The sequence below is a fragment of the Sinohyriopsis cumingii genome, chromosome 11, assembly GCF_028554795.1.
Source record: "Sinohyriopsis cumingii isolate HCF-2022 chromosome 11, ASM2855479v2, whole genome shotgun sequence".
In the NCBI taxonomy this organism is placed as follows: Eukaryota; Metazoa; Mollusca; class Bivalvia; order Unionida; family Unionidae; genus Sinohyriopsis; species Sinohyriopsis cumingii.
The window spans coordinates 105,752,472-105,775,978 of record NC_142971.1 but is presented as its reverse complement, the minus strand read 5'-3'; the positions used below and the strand labels follow the sequence as shown (position 1 = coordinate 105,775,978).

The 23,507-nt window shown below is 35.5% G+C and overlaps 1 protein-coding gene across 1 annotated transcript in view; it reads left to right on the top strand.

Annotated features, from left to right (window-relative positions):
* LOC149789219 (SCO-spondin-like) overlaps window positions 1–23,507 on the top strand; it is a 151,489-nt gene that overhangs the window by 8,702 nt on the left and 119,280 nt on the right. The window contains exons 4-14 of the mRNA XM_089973588.1: window positions 1,635–1,772; window positions 3,218–3,412; window positions 7,019–7,216; window positions 8,646–8,837; window positions 9,069–9,260; window positions 12,321–12,512; window positions 12,838–13,029; window positions 13,742–13,936; window positions 14,152–14,346; window positions 15,736–15,843; window positions 17,729–17,880. Coding sequence (XP_089829714.1) covers window positions 1,635–1,772; window positions 3,218–3,412; window positions 7,019–7,216; window positions 8,646–8,837; window positions 9,069–9,260; window positions 12,321–12,512; window positions 12,838–13,029; window positions 13,742–13,936; window positions 14,152–14,346; window positions 15,736–15,843; window positions 17,729–17,880 — 1,949 coding nt within the window. The remainder of the gene's footprint in view (window positions 1–1,634; window positions 1,773–3,217; window positions 3,413–7,018; window positions 7,217–8,645; window positions 8,838–9,068; window positions 9,261–12,320; window positions 12,513–12,837; window positions 13,030–13,741; window positions 13,937–14,151; window positions 14,347–15,735; window positions 15,844–17,728; window positions 17,881–23,507) is intronic.

The following is a 23,507-nucleotide window of genomic DNA, read 5'->3' as shown; positions in this document are numbered from 1 at the left end:
AAGATACCAGACTTAACTGATAGAGATCATGTAACGTAAATTTATTGTTCCGACTTCGTATGTGTAGATATAATCGTTTCTTCAAAATAAAGAAAACTTCGGTACATTTTGAAAAAAATTATAATTTTCATTATTAACCTTTACTACTTGGAACTATCGGGTTCCACTTTTAAAAATGAATAATGGTTTGGCAGATATTTATGTTTTTGAATTTACAGCAAGTAGACTTTGGAGGACTTGTTATATTAGTAGTTTGGCTGAGAAAATGTATCACAGAGCAGTTTGTTAGTCTTTGCATGGATATAAATTCATAATATCCATCATGACTAGAAATTGGTAATGTAAGTAAATGCATCCTGAATGTACACAACATAGAAGATATTCAAACAATTACAAGCAATTTCATCCTAACTGACTACTAAAACGGGTGAGAAATTTCTTGTGGGTATTTTATCTGGGTTTTTTTCCAATGTTTGTTTCTCTTGACAGACAACAACATTATATCCCTTCTGACCATAATGATAATGCTTTGCCACATTACTATACTTTCCTGATAAGATTGGCTAAACACCCTTATATCTGTTGAACGACATATCCATGGAGAAACCTCTATAAACTATGAAATTGATATGCGGCTAAGCTCCTTTATGCGAAAAGCAATGCCGTCGTAGGTGCCCACTACAACATTCAGGCCTGAAGTGATCTTCGTTTTTTTGCCCATTAGTACATATGTGGCGACAGTGACACATTAAAATGTTTTCAGGTTTCTTCTATTGTGTACAAATAAACATTTGTCGCAGACTATACAATAATTAGCTGGCATCCTGCGTGTTGTAAGAAATGGGATGATTGTTAGGAGTGCTTGGAAACAATACCTAAGCCAGGTAAATTGCATTTTAATGGCCCTTTTTGCAACATGCAAATAATTGCTATTCATCGCAGTAATAATTGTAAGATAGGTACATCCGAACGATGATAGTCTCGTTCTAAAACTATAATGTCGTTCACTGCTAGTGACAGGCTCAATACTTCATTGCTCGATGTTGCTAATGCAATGTGGTTTTACCAGACTTGGAAGAAGCGATTCTCTCAGAATTTATTTAGACACGCCTTTTACAGTGATGCAACACCAACATAATATTGTATATTTAAACTAAATGGTCAGATTTTATTTTCTAGAAATACGGTGTTTTACTGGAGCTGCTTCTCAATCCGCCAGTGAAACCGTCAATTTTTACACAAAACAAGATATCATCTTATCACCACATTGATATACTACGTCACATGCTATCATGCCGATAAAACACTTTCCTAAATATTGGAAAAGCCTTGTTCTGGTATTTTCAAGACAACTTAGTTCTTTCATCTTACCGTTACGGAGATATACTGAAGGTCTGGTTGAGAGAGGCTTATATGATTACGGATTACTATGTAAGGAAAGATAACTATGACTGCAACTAAGACCTATATATTGACTGTTCATTACGCTTATCGAAATAAACAGATTACACGCTCTGTCGCTGTTATCGTTGAAGTATAGTGATTTGCACGATGATGAAATCTATGTAATTGTGATTTTATGCTTGTAGCAAATGAAACTAATTCATCTCTTTTTTTCTGTTTTTTACGTTTAGCCTACACACCGTATTTCTGTGGAAACTGTTCATGCGAAAATGGAACACAAGCATGTATATACCAATGTAGGAACGCGTATTGCTCTCTCTCTGATAGGGTCCAGAGTAACAACTGCACTCCAACTAACTGTCCAGCTGGTAATATATTCCTTTGGTGTTGTACTAGAAAAAGTTAATGTTTCATTGTTTTTCTGTGTGTAACATTCTACATGTCTTTATTGATGTATGTGTACACTGCAAGACGGTTTATTGTCATGTATATATAATTTTGCTACGAAAGAGAGGTTTTAAAAGATGTCAGTATTTGATACATGTTTTTCGGTGAGTGAACACTCTGAACGACACATGATGCAATAGCATTATATCATTTGACTGACAAGCCAGCCCGATATATTACTGGTTAGACAAAACTGTGGTAAAATGGTGTTAAATAGATTGAGGTAATGCTGTCTATCCACCACTAAATATATAATTTGGTCCATTTTGTACATTTCATAGCTTTCAGATAGAGGGTTTGTACTATAGTTTCGGATCATTTCGTATAGCAAGCGTGTTATTTTCGCCTTAGAATTTTGGAGGATATTGAAGAACTATTGTTGTCGTAATTGATTGTATTACCCATTTGAAAACCAAATGACATAATTTATGATTAGCTAGCTGATAAATGGCGTGACTTTGTCAACAAGTAGAATGCTCTCGAAATGATTATTCACCACAGTTCTGGTTCTGAAGCTGCTCTTTAGTTTTTAACATTAGAAATATTTACCTGAAAATTAGATATTCCTATACACGAGGAATATTGGTACATCAGCAAAATGGATTGACCTTCATTCGGAACAACCACTGGAACTCATTTGGAATACTTTATCCTTTTGGACTTGTGATATAACTTTTAGAACTATTTAGGATTTCATTCACCATATTGTATGCTATTTTTTATTTTTCGCATTCTATATGATGTAAATACTATTTTGCCAACCTTTTTGGCATTTGCTATTTGCTGTTATTCAGTTTGAGACCATAGAGTCGTCACACCACTAAATCTCTAAATTTCTAGACCGCCATTTATATATGTATGTATGGATAGATAAATTAAAGTAAGGAAGGATGGCTTTTTGTACGTACGATCGTCTGTCCATATCTGCTACATATGCAAAATAGTATAAATGATACTTTAATATTACTATTTTGAGAGGTGTTAATGTAGACCAATGCATGTCTTCTGACATAGATGTCCATTAGGCAAAACAATAGAGATAATGCATTTTTTGCAGTACTAAACGTATATCAGATTTTAGATTTGTTGCAGTCTAATAGTATCGATGTGTGTTACAGGAGATGGTTTGTCAATGAATTATTGGTGGTAGAGTGTATATGCTTGTATTATTAACGAAGGCATCCAGTTAGTCTCTTCGTGGGACAAATCAGGATATGTTGATAATTTCCACTTTATTTTTATTCTTAGGGACGGATTTAAGTATTAGTTTGTTCTCTAGATATATAAACACTTTGTATACCCATCTTACTGCCTCCGTTTCATTTTCTGTGCTTTTCAATCGTGTTGTGAACCGAAATTAAACCAGTCAATGGAGGATGGGGACTCTGGGCAAGTTGGACATCACCATGTCCCTGTAGCGTGACGTGTGGCGCAGGTACACGCGCACAAACCCGGACAAGGACCTGCACCAATCCAGCGCCTAAGTACGGTGGATCACAATGTGCCGGCAATTCAACAGAGTACCAACCCATTCCATGCAGTTCAACACCCTGTCCTGCAGGTGAGACCACAACAACTAGCACACATTGCTATATTTTTGTCCTGGTTCTAAAGTACCAATGTCGTCAAATGCAAATTTTGTGCTACTACTGTACTCAGTTCTAAAACTACTACTGCTGCTTATACTACTACTACTGCCGCTGCTGTTGCTGCTACTACTACTACTACTACTACTACGTGTTCTTTAACGACGATGAAAATTTAGTGATTCAGTTTTTGTCTTTGTTTTGTCTCCATTATCATGTATCCGTTAGGAAAGGGTTAACGTATTTACCTAATATAAACTACGATTGAGAGGCTATCTTGATAATATGCTCTCGAACTTAATTTCTCAGTTACGTGTTTTATTATTAATTTTGTTCACGACGTAAATGAAAATTTCCTCTGCCCATCACCATAAGAGACTATTGCAATTAAGATAATGATTCTACTATTACACCGACGAAGCAACAGTTATTACAGCAGTAGCTGCTATTAGTACCACCTTTTACTGCTACTATGTTTACTAGAAGTGCTGTAACTACTACTACTGTAGCTACTAATATAGTTTCTACTAATACTAGTAGAGTTTTCCTAACGTCGAGACAATTTAGGAATGCATATTTTGGCTTCGTGTTAACCACTGGAACCATTGGAGTGGCTGGAGTAGAAACGGAACTTATGTCGTCACATACAGTCGAGGAATAAATAGACAAAGCAGGAACATGTCCTTCAACAATCCAATAATGGTTTCCCCCAGTGTTGTTGTTGTTTTTGTAGAGTTTAACGCCATTTTTCAGCACACGATATGCAAAAAATGGTGGCCAGTATTAATGGTGGAGGAAGAACCCGGGAAATCCTCGGAAAGAACCACCGACCCTCGAGAAGCTACTGGCAAGCTTTCTCACGTATCCAAATGGGCCTAATCCGAGACTCGAACCTACGCAGACAGAGGTGAGATGGCAGTGATCTGTAACGGAGAGCGCTTTAGACCACTCGGCCACTAGGGGCCCCTTCCCCAACGTAATTGAGCTTCAAGGAAATATTAACCCATTCATTGCAGCAACACATAAATGTGTCCTATACAGAATGATTTTTGCTAATGCATGTACAGTTAAAAAGAATGCCGGTGTATCTTGATTATACAGCCAGGCCATAAAAAAGATGAAAGATAAAATAAGTGCAATAAAAATTAGCTTAATGAATTGTAAATTTCCACTTTCTCATTTTAAAAAAATTATAAAATATGTTTCTTGAGCAAAATGATTTACAGGTGTAGGCACAGAATGTAACCCAGAATAAAACGGACCGGTGATGATCGGATTGAAGATTGCAAAGAAAACATTACAATATTTAAACGCTTATCAAAACTATTTGGAATGTAAGCTTGTCAGATATGTACAAATAAATAGCATACTCAGAATAACAAAATAAATGAAAGATACCTTAAATTGTTCAACATTTCCAAGAACAAGTAGACTGGTTCCCATGAGGATAAATAATCACATGTTAGGATAAAACAACGCAACGTACATAACAAAATGAGGTTATCCGTGATTTTGACCTAGCCTGGAAGTTTATATAAATATTCAAAACGTTTGTGTGTTTACCCTAACAGTACTGAACGTTTTTTAATGTGTTTGCATACAATCGGTATTAGTTACCTTTCTTGTTTAGTAGGCAGATGTCTGGCAAATGTTTATTTGAAATATGTGTGTTTGCATGCGTGCGTGCGGGCGCGCACGTCTGTGTGTGTGTGTACAACTGTCAGGATAATGTGACGGAGTGGGATATGATGTCACATGTCTAGGGCATATTTCCCCAGTGCTAGACATCATTATAAGCTGCCACACTGCAGACATCGTATCGATATGACTGGAACATTTGTTAAATGTACATTAAAAACCCAAATCACATACACAGACACACACACATACTACTACTACTACTATTACTACATGGACTAATACCTACTAATATTACTAATTCTAATACTATAAGGGAAAACTTAGGTAGTCATCTTTTGGGCATGTCGTAATCAGTGCATTTGTATTGGAGCGCTTGGAGTGGCTGGACTTAAATTGGAACTCATAGAGTTACATTTGGTAGAGGCGTACTGACTCAGAGCAGGAACCAGGTTCGCATCAATCCCATTCCCCAGAATGGTTGAATACAATGTCATGGAACTTCCATACAGTTCAACAACGCAAACTTTTCATATGCTAACTTTGCAGGAAAATAATAATCTGTATGTATCTAGATTAAAACTGCAGCCCAATCATTTGAAATAAAGCAATCTAAGTAAAATAATAATACAGTGGCACAAATGAATTGGAAAATTACCCTTGTCTCATTTAACAACATAACAAAAAATATTTCCTATGTAAAGTGTTTTAATGGTGTAAGTACATAACAAGAAAATAAATTGCAAAAAGGCAATAAAATATTGAAACACTTATGCGGACTATCTGGAATGTAAGCTGGTCAGAGATTTAGAGATAAATAGCTCGTAAATTGGTAACATACGAATGCAATTAAAGAAAAATAACTAAAATATTGTAATATGTCCAAGAACAAATAGTTTGGTTTCTATACGGGTGAGGAGCCATATATTGGGCTGAAGGAATGTCAATGCAAATTACAACACGACAATGACAAATGGAGCTAAACATGTGATTCTAAAATAGTCTGGAACTCGGCATAAAATGATGACGATTTTTATGTTTCTCAAAACATTACTGAAGGTTATTGAATGTGCTAACATACAATCTGTACAATTTGCCGGTCTTCCTTTAGAGGCAGATGTCTGCCAACTGCTTAAAGGAAAGGCGTGTGTGCACAATGATAGCATAGACAATGGAAGTAAATCTTGGCACCGACTCCACCGTCTCCATAGACTAAAATTGTCACATGCGTTGAAAACAAAGGTCCTGTTCGGTGTTAATTGGCTCCAAAGTTAAATATTTTATATATTATCAAAGGAAAATGATTCATAGATCATTAGAGTCGTTGTGGCGAGACAGTCAGAGATCCACTTGTAATAAAATTGGTCTTAACCTTGAGAAAACAGATGAAATTGACAGAAAACAAGGAAAAAAGTATTTTTTTTTAAGAAGTAAAATCATGTGTATTGCAATCATGCAACATCAATTAATGGCATAGTTTTCTCCGGGTGGATATACACAGTTTGCAAACATACGTAAAAATGCAATATTTGATACAACGTTTAGTATTTAGACTGCAAAATGTTAAACTCTATCCTTTTAAAGTTACAACAATCCAGTTCCACTTGTAAAAGCCGAGAAGTGTTAATACACGTATCTGCTCAATGGCAAGACATAAGTGTTTTGGGGGGACACACATTATTTGTATTACTGATAATATATTACAAATCATATTTTATGTGATCCCGGATACCTAGCTTTAAATACATTTGACCTGTACGCAGGGTTCTTTTCAATAATGTACAATAAGTGTGTTCCCTGTAACTATTTTCAGTTGACCATTCACTTTCATTCGTCCTAATACGATGTTTAATATACCGAATCCATTCTGTGTTTCTTAATAACCAGAATGATTTCGTTTCTTCAAATGGTTTTCTTGTCTCTGTTTCTCCACTACGTTTAAGACGTCAATGGAAGCTGGAGCGCTTGGAATGGCTGGACTCCAATTGGGACCTGTACCGTCACATGTGGCAAAGGTATACAAGTTCAAACCAGGAACCGGAACTGCACCAATCCTATTCCACAGAATGGTGGAATGCAGTGTAATGGAACTTCAACAGAATCTCAGACCATTGAATGCAACACGCAAGCGTGTCCCATAGGTAAGTAATTAAGTTAATACCTCTACAGTAAAAAAGAATGTATAAGTTCTGAAGTAAACAACCAGGCATGTCGTCGGAAAGATAAACGAACTCAGTAAAATGAAAGGAAAACGTTTAAATCAATTGTAAATGTTCCGTCCTAATGGAAGAAATTAATAAGAATATGATTCCTACATGAAATGCTTTAAAAGTGTGGGCAAAGAATAGAAACAGGTAATAAGGATTGATCCTGCTGGAGATTACGAAAGTCATTATAATGTTCCAGCTAGTATGTAAACTATCTGGCAGATATACCAGTCTGAGATATGCATATGGATGGAATGAAAATTGGTAACATAAGAACACAATATAAGAAAAAACATATCTTAGGTTGAACACAATATAAGAAATGCATATCTTAGGTTGAGGAATTGCAAGGGACATTGCAGCATGGTTCGGATGAAGGAAAGTAATCCTGAATTATTGTTTATGCTACACGTTATTATAAAACATTCAAATTGTTCCCTTTGTAATAATAAATTAACGTACGTTATTGAATGTGCTTACATAATATATGCATCAATTGCATTTCTTTCTTTAGAGGGCGAAATCCAGCAAATGTTTATATTGATGGTGTATGTATACGGTGATTGTCATAGAAATTGGAAGTCAATTTATAATCGCCTCTTTATTCTTCAGAAACTTCATTTGTCACAACGGTTGACATACAATGCGGTACCTTTCGCTGTTAATGAAAAGCAAAGTTAATAATTGTTTTCACTATCAATGGAAAATGATCCCTCGATCATTTGCATCATCGTACCGAGAGTAGAGAGACACCAACTCGTAATAGACATGGACAAACACTTGAGAAAATAGATGAACATTGCCGGAAAATGTTAAAATTAGCGAATTGCAAAGTTACAGAAGCAAAACACGACACATTTTACATATAATCATGCAGTCCGTTTAGTTGTCTAGATTAGTAATGGAAGATTTACCCAGTATGACAAAATAGGGACAAACTTAATATGATTTATACAAACTTAGTATAACAATTGTAATTTGTTTAGTCCCTAACTCCTAATAATTGCAGTCATCCAGTTAAACTCTTGAGAACCAAAACGTGCTAATAATACATGTATGTGTTCATATGCAGGAAATAAATGCTTTGGTAACACGCATGGCACTGGTGAAACAATGCATTGAACATAAAGGTTTGTGTGACCCCTAGATTTCTAGTTTTTAATATTATTTTCCTATATACAGGCTGGATTTAACCAATTAAATTAATTTTTCCAGGTATTACTTTCAGTCAATAGGCAAACTTTCTTCTTTTCACGATGATATTCATTAGAAAGTATCAATTACGTGTTTTCTCATTAACCGAACGCTTTCAATTTTGATATTTATTTATTGTCTGTGTTTTTCATCTAATTTTAATCCGAAGATGGAAATTGGGGCGCCTGGAATGGGTGGACTTCAAATGCACCATGTAGCGTCATGTGCGGTGGAGGTACCCAGACGCAAACCAGGAACCGAACCTGCACCAATCCCATTCCCCAGAATGGTGGAAGACAGTGTAATGGAACTTCAACGGAATCTCAAACCATTCAGTGCTGCTCACAAACGTGTCCTCTGGGTAATACTTATACAATCACTGGATATCTTTATTTTAAAAACCAATTTACGTACATGCAATCTTCTTCTAAAAAAGTAAATCAATTTATTTTTGCAGTAATTATTTTAGCCAACATTGCTTTCAAAACGTCATTGATAATGTCACATTATTGTCATGCTTCTATATAAATATAATGCATTCGTTTTCTAATATTACTGTTTTATATGCCTTTCCTCTATTATTAAATTTTAGATGGAAGTTGGAGCGAATGGAATAACTGGAATCTACGAGGAGCCTGCAGCGTTACATGTGATGGAGGTGTACAGGTTAAAACAAGGAACCGAACTTGTACCAATCCCGTTCCACTGAATGGTGGAAGACCGTGTAATGGAACTTCATCGGAATCTCAGCCCATTCAATGCATGACACAGCCTTGTCCTGTTGGTAAGACATCCTTTTACTACTTCTACAGTAAAGAAGAATGACATTGTCCTAAAGTAAAATGTCAGGTCAGTACAGTAAGAGTGTTGTGGCATAAATCCATTGTAACTTACGTTTCATAACTATACAAACTGACACAAATACGTTTCCCATGAAAATTGTTTTACAAGTGTATTCACAGAATAAGCATAGGCTGTTACAATGCATTGTTGAGCCTATTCAACTTGGCGAAATTCATGTTGTTGTTGTAATGGGGTTTAACGCCATTTTTCAGCACAAGGTAGGCTATACATGGCGGCCAGTAATAATGGTGGAGGAAGAACCCGGGAAAACACTGGAAAGAACCACCGACCCACGAGAAGCTACTGGCAAGCTTTCTCACATACCCACATTAGCCGAGCCCGAGACTCGAACCCACACAGACAGAGGTGAGATAGCAGTGATCTGTAACGGAGAGCGCTTTATACCACTCGGCCACTGCGAAATTCATGTATTATGAAAACTTTCTGGCATTTAAAACGGTAGAAGTGCAGATAAGCGACATGAAGCTTGATAGCATAACACTATAAGAAAGTCGGCTCTGAAAATTCTTAAATATATCCAAAAGGAAAGACTTTGGCATCCGTGTGGAGTTGATATGTAGTTCATACCTCAAGTTAAACGAATCTCAACACACATTGCACCACGGGTCTGACAAAAGTAGATAATACGAACTTGTTACTTATCTTGCAAGTCGACACAAAATATTCACAATGTTTCCGAAAGTCTAAGCATTATTGAACGTCATTGAATGTGCTTACATAAAATCGGTATCATACACCGTCAAATATATGCATGTACAGTGATATTTTAACTATTGTGATCATTCAACCACATTTAGCATATTTAGTGGCCTGGATTTGTTTGGGTGGATGCACCCACGTTGACAAACAAAGAGATCAATATAATATTTTTTATGGAATATTTAGGATATAAACTGCCCATTTTCGTGATCGCATGGACTTTTGTAACTGCTATAGAATAAGGAACGTGGAAGTTTGTTACAGCGACGTCGCTAGGGTTGGTGTCACCCAGTGCGGTAAACTCATAGTGTCACCCCTCCAGACTTCCACCATGGATTTCTTCTTCTTAAAATAAGTCCACAGTATAAAAATGGCACCCTGTGCCTGCTAGTCATGTATTTAACTATGATCGGTTATCCGCTTATGAAATCCGACTAGACCGAGCAGTGTGTGCTCTGTAAAATTTGCAATTTTTCATTTTGGTGTCACCCCTCTGAGATGGTGTCACCCGGAGCGGTCCGCACCCCCCGCACCCCCCCCCCCCCCCAGCAACGCCACTGGTTTGTTATTGATTGAAAAACCTTCTTCTTTGAGACTTAAATTTTCACCATGGTTGAGAAATAGATCAGTCCTTTTATGTGTTAATGAAATCAAAGTTACACATTTTTCTCATTATCAAACGAAAACGATTCTTCGACCATTTGCGCCAAGATAACCGAGGCAGGGAGAGATCCTTACACCATAAAAGTGGACAAGCACTTGAGAAAATGGATGCAAATTATAAACAAATATGAACATAAAAAATGTCAAATTGCATACACAGAAAAGTAAACGGCAACAAAGGAAATTAAACATGAAATGACATATTAATCATGACACGCTGTTACCTAACAGAAAAACAGTAATACAAATATGATTCCGGTGCAAGGTGTTTTAAAGGTGTTGGCGCTATATACAGGTAATAATGAAACAACGTTGATCCTGGCATTAGCATTAAAGTATTCTAGAGCTTTTTCAACAATTAGGCATGGAATCGGGTAGGATATTTGTAAAAATGAATGTTATGCAAATTGGTAACATATTAACACAATACATAAAAATAACTCAGAACATCCTAGCCTGTCCAAAAATAAATAGTGTGGTTCATATGTGGATCTATAGGCATCGGTTGGGCTAAAGAACTTTTAAGGTACGTTACAACACGAACACGGCACAATAAAAAGGGAGGTGGGGTAACCGTGGATCTTAAATAGCATGAAGGTCGATATATCGTATTCAAAGCTTTTGCGTTGCTTCAAATGTTACGAAACGCCATCGGCTGTACTTATATTAATTCGGTATCATGTTCCTTTGTTCTTTTAGAGCGAGATATTTGACGAATATTTATAAGAAAGTTGTGGGTGTACAGTGATTGCTGCAAAAAAGAGAAGTACAATCTTAAAATTGACTCCTCTTTCTTCACACACTAAAATTTTTACATCGTCTGATGTACAAAGCAATCGTTTTGGTGCTGATGAGTATGGAAGTTAAATAGTTTATATGACAGGAAAATGATTCCACGAATATTTGCGTCACTGTGCCCAGGGCAGAGAGAGGGAGGTAGGGACAGAAATATCCACCTCTAATAAATAATCCAAACATGTATTAAACTGAATTAAAATTATTAAAAAACAGAACGAACAGTAATATAATTAATACATTACCAAATGATAGTAGAAGGATACGACACTTTGTATACAGTGTTCATGCGTACCTTTTTCAGTGGCCTTGATCTGTTTTGATAGAGATATCCAGTTTGATAAGATCGGAAAAATACAATATTTTAATGCAAACTTATATATAAAATTAAACATTGTTCAGTCCATTGCCTTTAATATTTATAATGAGCCAGTTTAATTTCTGAAAGCCGAGAATATATATATATATATATATATGTGTGTGTGTGTGTGTGTGTGTGTGTGTGTGCTCATATTTAGGATATACGTGTGTTTGGTGACACGCATTGTTAAATGAGCTGCTGCAAAGATGCATTACGCAGCACATTGTAATTTGTCCTATGATACCTACTTACACAATCAAATCGACCAATACGAAAGCATTTTCAAAACAATCACGCAATTTATTTTGATGTTATCATTTTCAACTAATCAGCGACCAGTATTCTTCTGAATGCGAAAATGAATATGACGTTACAAAATATATGTTTTCTCATTCAACAGATCACGCTCGCTTCTTCATGTTTTATTTTGTATATGTTGCCCCCACTAATTCTAATCTGCAGATGGAAATTGGGGCGCTTGGAATAGCTGGACTTCAAATGCAACATGCAGCGTCACATGTGGTACTGGTATAAAGACTGAAACCAGGACCCGGACCTGCTCCAATCCGATACCACAGAATGGTGGAAGGCAGTGTAGTGGAATTTCAGAGGAATGTCAAACCATCCTATGCAACACATCACTTTGTGTTATAAGTAAGAAATGATGTCATTACTTCCACAGTAAAGCAGAATATAAATGTTCAAGAGTAATGCCTAGATTTGTTCATTATTCATGTTCGTGCCAGAAGGTAAAACTTCGCGGCATACTTTAAGCAATGCATTTATATCTGCCAATTTACGCATCGACGATTGTTCTTCATTTTGTCGCAGTAATTATTTCAGCCAATGAACTACTTAAAATCTTTTGAATAAGATATTTAATATCCTTTATCTATTAAACAATTTTAAGAAACATAATGAGTTCTCTTTTTCATTTATTCTTATTTTGAGTCTGTTTTTCGTTTAACGTAACTCGAAGATGGAGGCTGGAGCGCATGGAATAGCTGGATTTCAAATGGAATATGTAGCGTCACGTGTAGTGGATGTAATGAGACTCAAACCAGGAACAGGACCTGCACCAATCCCATTCCCCAGAATGGTGGAAGACAATGCAATGGAACTTCAATGCAATCTCAAGCCATCCAATGCGGCTCACAAACGTGTCCTGTGGGTAAGGATTGCGACTAACACTTGTAAGCGAAGTAGAATATACATGTTTCAATGTAAACAGTCAGGCCAGTCGTATAAATAAAATGCAGCAAAGAAAAAATCTCTACAAAAAGGTTGAGATATTTAAATGATAACTTGGCATTATTTTGTAAACAAAGTTAGACAAGGTTGTTTACCCAGCAGACTGTTATGAAGATATAGACTAAATATATAAACCGTTTGCAATGGGAACGTATTTAACCGGTTATAGATGGGTAGGTATAGCATACGCGTAACCAGCTTGATATGGGCAGATAGGGCCCCATGAACATGTTTTTCTAAGCCTATAACTTAGCCCTGCGAATTTAATCTGGTATGCAAATTTGTTTCTTCTCCAGACTTAGTTAATAATATAGACACAAGTCATAAACGTTAACAATGCAACTATATTTGAACAGGCGGAGAGAGTCATGACAGGCAGAACAAATATGTCTAAGCAGTATAACTTTTGGAATTTATTTTTAATTTCGAGTAATCCGTTCACACTAGAGGATGAAAAGGCTACGTCAGCTTTCATTCAAGAATGTAAGCTATGTCCATCATCATTCAGGACAGTCAAACGAAAATTACTGAATCTATTTATGTCGGAACTTGCTAATCATCTTCTGTCTTTTACTTCGTCATGCATGCGATTTTGCTAATCATCTACTCTTTACATTCGAATGGATAATTAGTTGATGGAGGATGGGCTCAATGGTGCGACTGGATAACTGAGAGTCAATGTAGTGCCACATGTGGTGGAGGTAATATGACACAAAGAAGGACCCGAACGTGCTCCAATCCGTGGGTACGAAATGGTGGCAGAGAATGTACTGGAAATTCTGCGGAGACTCGAATCGTTCAGTGCAACTCTCAATCCTGTCCATCATGTAAGTGCTGTTACTATATTACTACTACAATACACCGCCTAAGGAGAAAAATCAGCCAAATTTTGTCTTTTGCAAGAAAATAATTTATTTCCTTTGGAATACAAACAAATTAACCTGATTATCTTATGTCTATTCACTAGAAACGTTTCCTCAATATAATGTTTTCGTTCATTCGTATTTATTATTTCCCTACGTTTTCACCTAACTTTTATCAGTGGACGGAAGTTGGAGCGCATGGACCGCTTGGACTGCTAACACAGGCTGGAATGTCACTTGTTTAATTGGTACACAGACCCGAACCAGGACCAGAAATTGTACCAGTCCTTCTCCCCAGAATTGCGGAAGACCGTGTAATGGTAGTTCAGTGGAATCTGTAGTCATTCAATGCAACAAGCAAACTTGTCCTCCGGGTAAGAGATGCTACACCTATTTCTGCTGTAAAGGAACATGTGACTGCTCTGGAGTAAATAGTCAGGCCAGTCATAGTAAAAAGAACTGTGTAAAATAAAAGTGAAGTGGCATAAATTAATTGTAACCTGCCTTTTTCTAATATTTATAAAATATGTTTCAACTTGAGAAGTATTTTAAGGGTAAAACCACAGGATATAAACGGGTGAAAATGAAGTAGACTTTATCCTGTTGGAGTTGGCCAAAACACGTAATTGTTATAAGTTTCATGCAACCTCTGGCACGCAAATCGGTCGAGATAGGTATGAATGATAAGTGCAGTTTTAACCAAATAGTGTGCAGATAAGCGGCACGAAAAGGTTTAACATGCCATCACAATGTAAGAAAAATAACTATAAATTTTAAAGTTACAGATATGAACATTTTTGGAACAAATCATAAACAATACAAGACTTGAATGTTAGGCATTATAACAAACTTGTTAATACGCTTCTTATGATTCGTCTTCGTTTAATTTGACGTGTATTATATACAGACTGGTATACTATTTCCAAATGGCAAAAACAGTGGATGAAGAATGAAGCGCTTAGATTAAATATGTATTTAGGCCTTCTCATAGGTGATGAATGCGCAACAATGAACAATTAAGTTTCATATATTCACGAACAATATAAATTTGAAAGTAAATAACAATTAATTTAGAGAAATCCTGCACCAGTCTAGTATAGTTTCTAAGTACGGTGAAAGATGGAGAAGTGGCAATTTAGTGAAATATCGATTCCGCGCAATGCAATATACAAACATGTCCTTCAGGTAAACGATCATACACTTTCAAGACACCAACTAACAAAGATGAAGAGCTAGTAGCGCTAATAGGTGCGAATGCACTATAGTCAACAATCAGGTCAGATATCAAAATAAAAATGACGAACAGGAAGTATAAAAAATTGATTTGGACAAACCAATGACAATTCGTTTCTAGTAACTAAAGAAGTTTTCTCCCTTAAATATTTGAAATATGTAGACATACGATGAAAACCGTTAACAGTGCAATTGTATTTTACTTGTAGAAGATGTCAGGTCTAGCAAACGATAAAATTGTCGGAAATGAGAGGGTATGGGAAAGGTTTTGTTTCGTCAGTATTAAAGTCGTAAAAAAGAAATTCTAAAACTTGTATATTAGGCTTACTATATAGCAAGAGAAGTTCAAATTAACATTGCATTTCGAATTCCGGAGCAATGGTTTCTGCGGTTTAGACGATATAATAAGTTCAATTGGGTCAAGAAACTATTGTTGAAAAGACTCATTAAAATCTATAATCGACACTTTATTGATTTAAAGTCGATGAAAAATGAACAGTCATGAGTCAATACATCGTTTTTCTCCACAGAATGCACTTCGTCAGGAAACATTTTCAGCTGCAGTATTCCCTCGAGTGCAATGACTAGGACTCTAATGACCAAAGGCACTAGTGGAACCGGATGTAATTCGTTAAACTGTGAGTATATACGATATATCTCTCACCCATGTATTGCTGAGGACAAATATTATTTGGTGTTGTTCCATTTTGGGTCACCTGAGAATCAGCACATAACAAACTTTCAAATATGGTATCACTTTTACAATAATCTAGTCAAACAGTCAGTCTTGAACCTTTGATGCAAACTATGATGTGTTGATGATATAATTTGAGTTTGCAGTTCAATCTGAGGTCCATTCAAAAGACGCTTTTCAATCTGATAGTCCATACCTCTGAAAAAAAATATATTTGTGACACCTCTGTGGAAGACATGTTTGCTATTTATCTTTAGAACAAAAAGAACTATTATTTAAACGTAGGAACAATTCTAGTTGTATACTGTTCATAGTATAATTTACGACGAATATGTGCATCTTTTCTTCTCTGATCTATAACGGCAAAAAAGTGTTATAGACATCAATAATCAGTGTCAGTGTGTATATTTGTCAAACTTACACTGAGCCATAGAGTGCAAAAATAGATTAAAAACTACCGGTACTATGCCGATCAAATTCTCATTTCTAAACATATGTAATCGAAATTCCCAAGATAAATTTTCAACAACATTCCAAATGTTACAACAACATTCCAAATGTTATAACAGTGCCGTTACAAACGAGTTTAAGAACATTTGAACTTGTAAATATGTCTTTATTTGTATAGATCTGATCATGCCTTTCTTGAATACATAAGTAAATAAGTTTCATTTTTTAACAAACATAATCTTTTACATGCATGCTTAAAAGCGAAACGAGTGTAATATGATTTGATGTGATTCCTTAAGATATTCCATATCAAAGCACGAGTGTCTGTAACGCTTTTTATAAATATTTATGGATCGCATTTTGCGATAGATTGTTAATAAAGGAGTGCGTGTTTAATCACAAACGTCTTAGACAAAGGTATAATCATTATCATAAGCAGGTGCCAATTTCCATTGAACGTTGTACATGAGGGCTGATTCTTGGAATTTTTCGCTGTTTTTGTAAACAATTAAGTTTTATTTTGATATTGATAAACTAAGCAATATCCCTATGGTCGAATAATAATGAGATTAAGAAAGGCAACTGGAAACAATTTTAAAACATAAGTCTTGAATTTGGCGTAAAGAAATGCTTTTGAACTGCATTACTTTGAAACACATTTCACTACAATCAGAGTTGGTGTGCTTATTCTATGATACAATGTCATTAGGTTTGACTCGCTTGTCATATGTGCAATACATGTAACAATCGTCCGCATTCATTTTTTACGTTGAGCAATACTGAGTTATTCTTAAATTCTGAGTATTTCGTAAAGCCATTGCTTTTGCAGAATTTATGCACATATCGTGTCCTAATTTAGCACACGTTCAATTTTATCCATATTTTAATTTACAGCTTTAACAGATGTGTCATTCTCATACATATAACATGTGATAAAATGTGTACTTTCTTTGTGACAACAACTGCTGCATACAGTGTGTTTCCCTACATATTTATACTTGTTGTTAATATTCGCAGTAATACTTTCTTGACCTGTCCGACATTGCTAAGTGGTCTTCACATAACCTTCGTCAATCACATTAGACTAAAATTCTAAGTTTTAGAGAAGAGCAGTCTTGAACTTAGATAATAAGCCACAAACCTTTTTTTTACTCCTCCACCGAAAAAAAATATTTTGGATGCCCTTGTCATCGTTTTCGTTGCCTTGACGACAAATATAGAGTCAATGTCATTTATTTAAACAAAAATATAACTGGCAAATTTTTCAAATAACTATTACACACACGTAACAATGAAAGAAAGTAAAAAACCCAAAATATCAATATGCAATGCCTTCTCATACTCACAATATACGATCTTCCTTCTTTTTTAAATTATAGGTACATGTGATGAGATCACGCATGGGTACATTAGGCATCCCACAGATTGCACGAAATTTATCCTGTGTGCATGGAACATGCCATTCTTTGACTCGTGTAAGAACGGGACCTACTGGGATCAGAGTCAACAGAGATGCAGAAGTGGCACGTGTTAGACATTCCATGGCCATGAATAAATCCTGGCTGTAAACCATTTTACAAATAATACAAAGCGATTGGGCAAACAAGTCCAATTCAAACTCTGCTTGAATAGACAATCTTCAATATTTTACTTCAAAATTAACGTCACAATATTGCGATACAAATTGCAAATATCTTTCGGAAGGATAAACTTACAAAAATACATAGTTTGTATGATCAGATAGTCCTTTACCTATAGCCTATGTTATGTTTGGTTTTATTAATACCATACTAAAATACGTTTTCTTCACTTTGCATTTTGTCACGGTGCAGCAATGGATTTTGTAGAACTAAATTATACATGAATATTAAATGTTTTAAAGCATGTGAAAAGTATGCATATTTTATAAAATGAATATTTATCAAACGCCTTAAATTGTTCATTTTCACACCTATCACAAACTAATGAAACGAAATGCTAATTTTCAGCAATATATTTACTTGTAATCAGTCTCTCTCTCCCTCTCTCTCTCTCTCTCTCTCTCTCTCTCTCTCTCTCTCTATATATATATATATATATATATATATATATATATATATATATATATATATATATACATATATATATATATATATATATATATATATATATATATATATATATATATATATACCCAGGCACAAAAAATATTTTTTGGGTTTGTTTCTTTCGTTATATTTATAGTAGTGCAACAATTTTGAGCGTCTTATCCGATATAAAGTACAAATTTGTCTGTGTAATTTTTATGGTTTTATAATTACATTTCTCGCTTTACTTTCCACTCATTCATTATTTACGCTGACATTCTATAGTGTCAAAATAATAATGTGCATCCTTTCCGCGATGGATTTGTCAGTAAACTACTATACACTTCATACAGGTGCAATTCTGGAAAGATCTCAAAGATTTACGGAGCATGACGCTTCGATTTTTCTCAGTATCAGATACATTGTTTGTAATTGTAAATATAAATTATACAGTGAAAGAAATACAAGGTACTTTATACAGTGAACGAAATACAAGGTACTTTTTAAACACAGAAACTCTTAGTTAGGGAAATGGGACAGAGTACACTATATCATTGACGCAGATTGTTCCTCAACTTAGCTGTTTTGCGGAAATTTCTTGGATGGAATAATGTATGAGAATCAAAGAAAGACTGTGCCACATGTAGATTATTGCTATTTGTGTTGCTTTATTTCATAGCAAAAGGTGTCCGTAAAATTTTAATGATCGGATCATATCTATCTTTTTCGGAAAGAATTCAATATTTGTTTCAAGCAGATTTTCTACAAAGAGTAAACCTAATCTTTGAAATCAAATTTGACCCCTTCATAACCTATGCCACATTTCCATTCAGTAGCCACATTTCCATTCAGTAGCCACATTTCCATTCAAAGGATAATATAAATTGTACATATACTTTATATCTACTTTCTTAACTCTGCGATAATGTTTAGGTGGTTCCTCTGAACAACATTATTGTTTTATCTGTCATATACTGTACGTGTTAAATAATTAAATGAATTATGGCGTCTTGTTTAACTTCAGAAGATTTTCATGGTACGTAAGTTTATCCAATGGATACAAATGCATCTCAGAAAATCACAATAAGACATTTCTCTAAGAATATCGTACATTTACTGACCACCTTCATTTCAGACATCCATTCTACAAAACTGAAAAGAAATGATTACTCGAACAATATTATATACGTTTAATTTATTTATAAGTGAAGGTCGTAATTGTCTGATAGCAAACATCTGGACGTTAGTAAGTAATTCTAACTATTAATAAATCCATCTAATTTATTCTGAAATTTTATCAAAATAATACCCTGAAAACAAAATTTAAAAATGTGGTTTCAGCGATTTTAAACATAACTTTGTACGTGTATTTTAAATCGTGCATGCATAGATAGATAGATAGATAGATAGATAGATAGATAGATAGATAGATAGATAGATAGATAGATAGAAGCAGAACATGTTTGGGGATTCTCACGAAAAACGCATTGTTTAAACACCAACAATGGCAGTCTTTAGACAGTAGGCTGAAATGTAATTCTAGACATTAGACTGTAATGTAATTATATACATTAGACTGTAATGTAATTATAGACATTACACTGTAATGTAATTTTAGACATTAGGCTGTAATCTAATTTTAGACAGTATACTGTAATGTAATTTTAGACATCTGACTAATGTAATATTAGACAGTAGACTGTTATGTAATTTAGACATCCGACTGTAATGCAAGTTTGATGACTCCTATGATTTGTTCTCCAGATTTAACTATTACAAAGAGCGATGGTTGTTGTTGAATTAATTATCATAGTCACTGTTTCTATGTAGTATATCAGAACTTGCAATGTTGCCAAATTCGCTATCCTTTTGGGTATTCTGTGGATCTGTGATACTTGTTTCTCTAAAATATGTACTCTATGTTCCGAAATTCGAATCTACTCAAATGTTACGAATCATAAGGACATGATTTCATGCGAATCAGGCATACCAAAATTAGGGACAGCTCGAACATCGATAACTAGGCGAAGTAATCTGACGTAATTTAGAGTGGTATAATGAATGGCTAAAATGTTGCACTTGACCTTCATTCCTACCCTTGAAAACCTTATTATTTGACCGATTCGGTGGCCTAAGTGGCTAGAGAGTCCGTCTCAGATACTGAAAGTCGCGGGTTCGAATCTCGGCCGTAATAATACAAACGACCAATACAAATGGTACTAGCACTTACTTCGCTTGCCTTGGCGCTCAGCATTAAGAAGTTAGTGTTTGGACTGGTCTGCCTGGTGTCAAGATAGCGTGACTGGATGGGACAGGCTGCAAAATGTCTGCGGCATGGTTAAACATTTAAAAATACAACAATGATGTACATTACTTCAAAGTGCCACACACTGGAGCGATATGACTGGAAATTATTTTAAATCTACGTTAAAAATCCAAATAACACATACACATACACACACATACGCGCGCACAGACACACGCCTGGTTAACCCTGAGAGGATCTAATGGGCAGGAGCAGGACAAAACTAACGATTGAGATTACAAATTTCAAAGGCTACTTTAAGCCATTAAATCTTATCGGAAAATAAAAAAGTACGCACGGTACACGAGAAAATTCCAACACGGGAATGCTCTAACCGGATGTGAGTTTCACATGTTTAACTTTAGGTTCGGTTCCACCTCACTGGAGATTGGAAACTTGAATTATTTATTTTTTTTATAAATACGGCAACAGACGGCAGGCGAAATAAAAGCGACCAGAGGATGGACGTCGGCAGTCGAAGTGCTTTTTCTCCCTCTGCTTACCGAGTGGCATGTAAACAGCGGTTATAACGCAGAAATTAAGTAGCACGCAAACGTTTGCAATCTAACGCAGTCTAACATGTATATAGCTAATACATGATTTTAATCCAAGTCATCGACAATAACATTACATCGACATCAGTCATTTTGTTTCAGGAGGAGGTGAGGATCATAAAAACCGTTGCTGGATTAATCAACACGAAATCCAATAATAATAATAATCATCCTAATAAATAAATAAAAAAAAACGAGAAGTATGAGTCTCAAGTCCAAAATGCCAAATAAAACTTAACCACAACTTTAAACAAAAGTTGCAAGAGACAGCCCGAAGGGCAGCACAAAAAAAAAGAATATAAATATAGTAAAATGTAAGTACAATAGTACAATAGTTATAAAGATATAACTTTAAAACTAACGTAAATTATTGACTAGCAAATAAAACTAAAACAAAATAAAATAAAATCAACAAACCCAAATTTTCCTGTCAGTGAGACCTCCCGAAGTGCAGTTAACATGAAGGATGTGTTCAAGATATATTAAATTATATGCTTAATAGTTTGAAAGAGTAAGTAATGTATCAATGTCAAATATAAACTTTCAAATAAGACTATACAACAATAAAACAAAAGCAAGAAAGACATTTCCTCGTCGGAGAGACCGCACGAAAGTGGGATAACATAAAATCTATGTTTAGAAGTTAACCAATTATAAATACAATGGTTTAAAAACATATATAAAGTATAAATGTTAAATCCAAATTGGCACTTATTAATAAAATACAAAAGCAATAAAGAAAATATCACCATCAAAACTAAAACTTAACTAACAACAAAATCTAAACACAACATGTTAATAACTTTTAACTATTACAAACTTGCAGTTGGGTAATTTAAGTTCAATAAACGATAAGGGGGTACACATGTTAATGGCGATAACGGAGGATGCAGTGGGCGCCAAAAAAGAAGGGGGAGTACCATCGAAGACGATGATCACCAGAAACAAAATTGAAGCAAGAAATAAAGAAGAAAGGAAATCGGCAGGTAACCGCCAGTAAGAAAAAGAAAGAAGGAAGAAATAAAGACATCAGAAAAGAAGATGAAAAGGAAGACAGTAGAAGTACGGAAGAACCATGAAAGAAGATTAACATCTGCAAAGAAAGAAGAAACAAAACTGTCCTCTTTACGACTATAGAAAAATGATCGGCCATCTCACCCCACCCCACCCCACCAAACCCTAGTCCCACCTCCTCCACACATACACATGTAACATTAAATACAGCGGACAACAATCCCAATGATCACTAAATAAACGCTGACAAAACCTGAAAGTATCACATTCACCAGGAAAAAATCCCACAGAAAAACAGTAAGTATAACATACATTTTTTAATAAATAGAAAATATAATAAGGGACACACGCAAAGACAAACACAAACCTAAGTATAGCACACACACAATATAGCAATATGTGCACCCACATCATTAGCAAGAGAGCTTTAATTCCGACCCAAGGAAGCCATCGTCCTGAATGGACATGAAAACACAACTGATTGACAAGCTGCTGTTCTGAACAAACGGCGTCTCGACAATCAAATTAAGATCACGAAATTGCAAGGCCACCACGAGCCAACCACATTCGAATACTTTCTTCGGATAACAAAAATGTACGCGAGATACACAAAAAGAAACGATATTACCAAATAGAAAAAATTACAACTCAGGAATATTTGAATCGGATGTGTTACTATCACAATCTTGGCGATATGGTAGGAATTGCCCCTGGTGCTAGGAAACTGAGCTGCTAAATGTCCAAAGTAAGAGATATGGTGACAGTAGATATACAAACATATGGATGGTTGGACGACGACAATCTGGTCGTCCTTCTTCTTGGGACGTGCTTGAGAGGCAGGATAATAACGATGAACGCACAATTAAGAAGACTGCAGTAAATTGTTTTCATGCTAGAAGCAAAAAACGTCGGAAAGCATGGACTTCGGAAAGGAACATGCTGGTTCTCTTTCTTGTTTTCAAGTGCATGGGTAGTTGAATACAACGTTCACTTTTTATTTAGAGTGGTCTAAAGCGCTCTCCGTTACGGATCACTGCCATCTCACCTCTGTCTGCGTGGGTTCAAGACTCGGATTCAGCCAATGTGGGTATGTGGGAAAGCCTGCCAGTAGCTTCTCGTGGGTCGGTGGTTCTTCCCTGGGTTTTCCAGGGTTCTTCCTCCACCAGTTAAACTGGCCGCCATGTATAGCCTATCTTGTGCTGGAAAATGGCGTTAAACC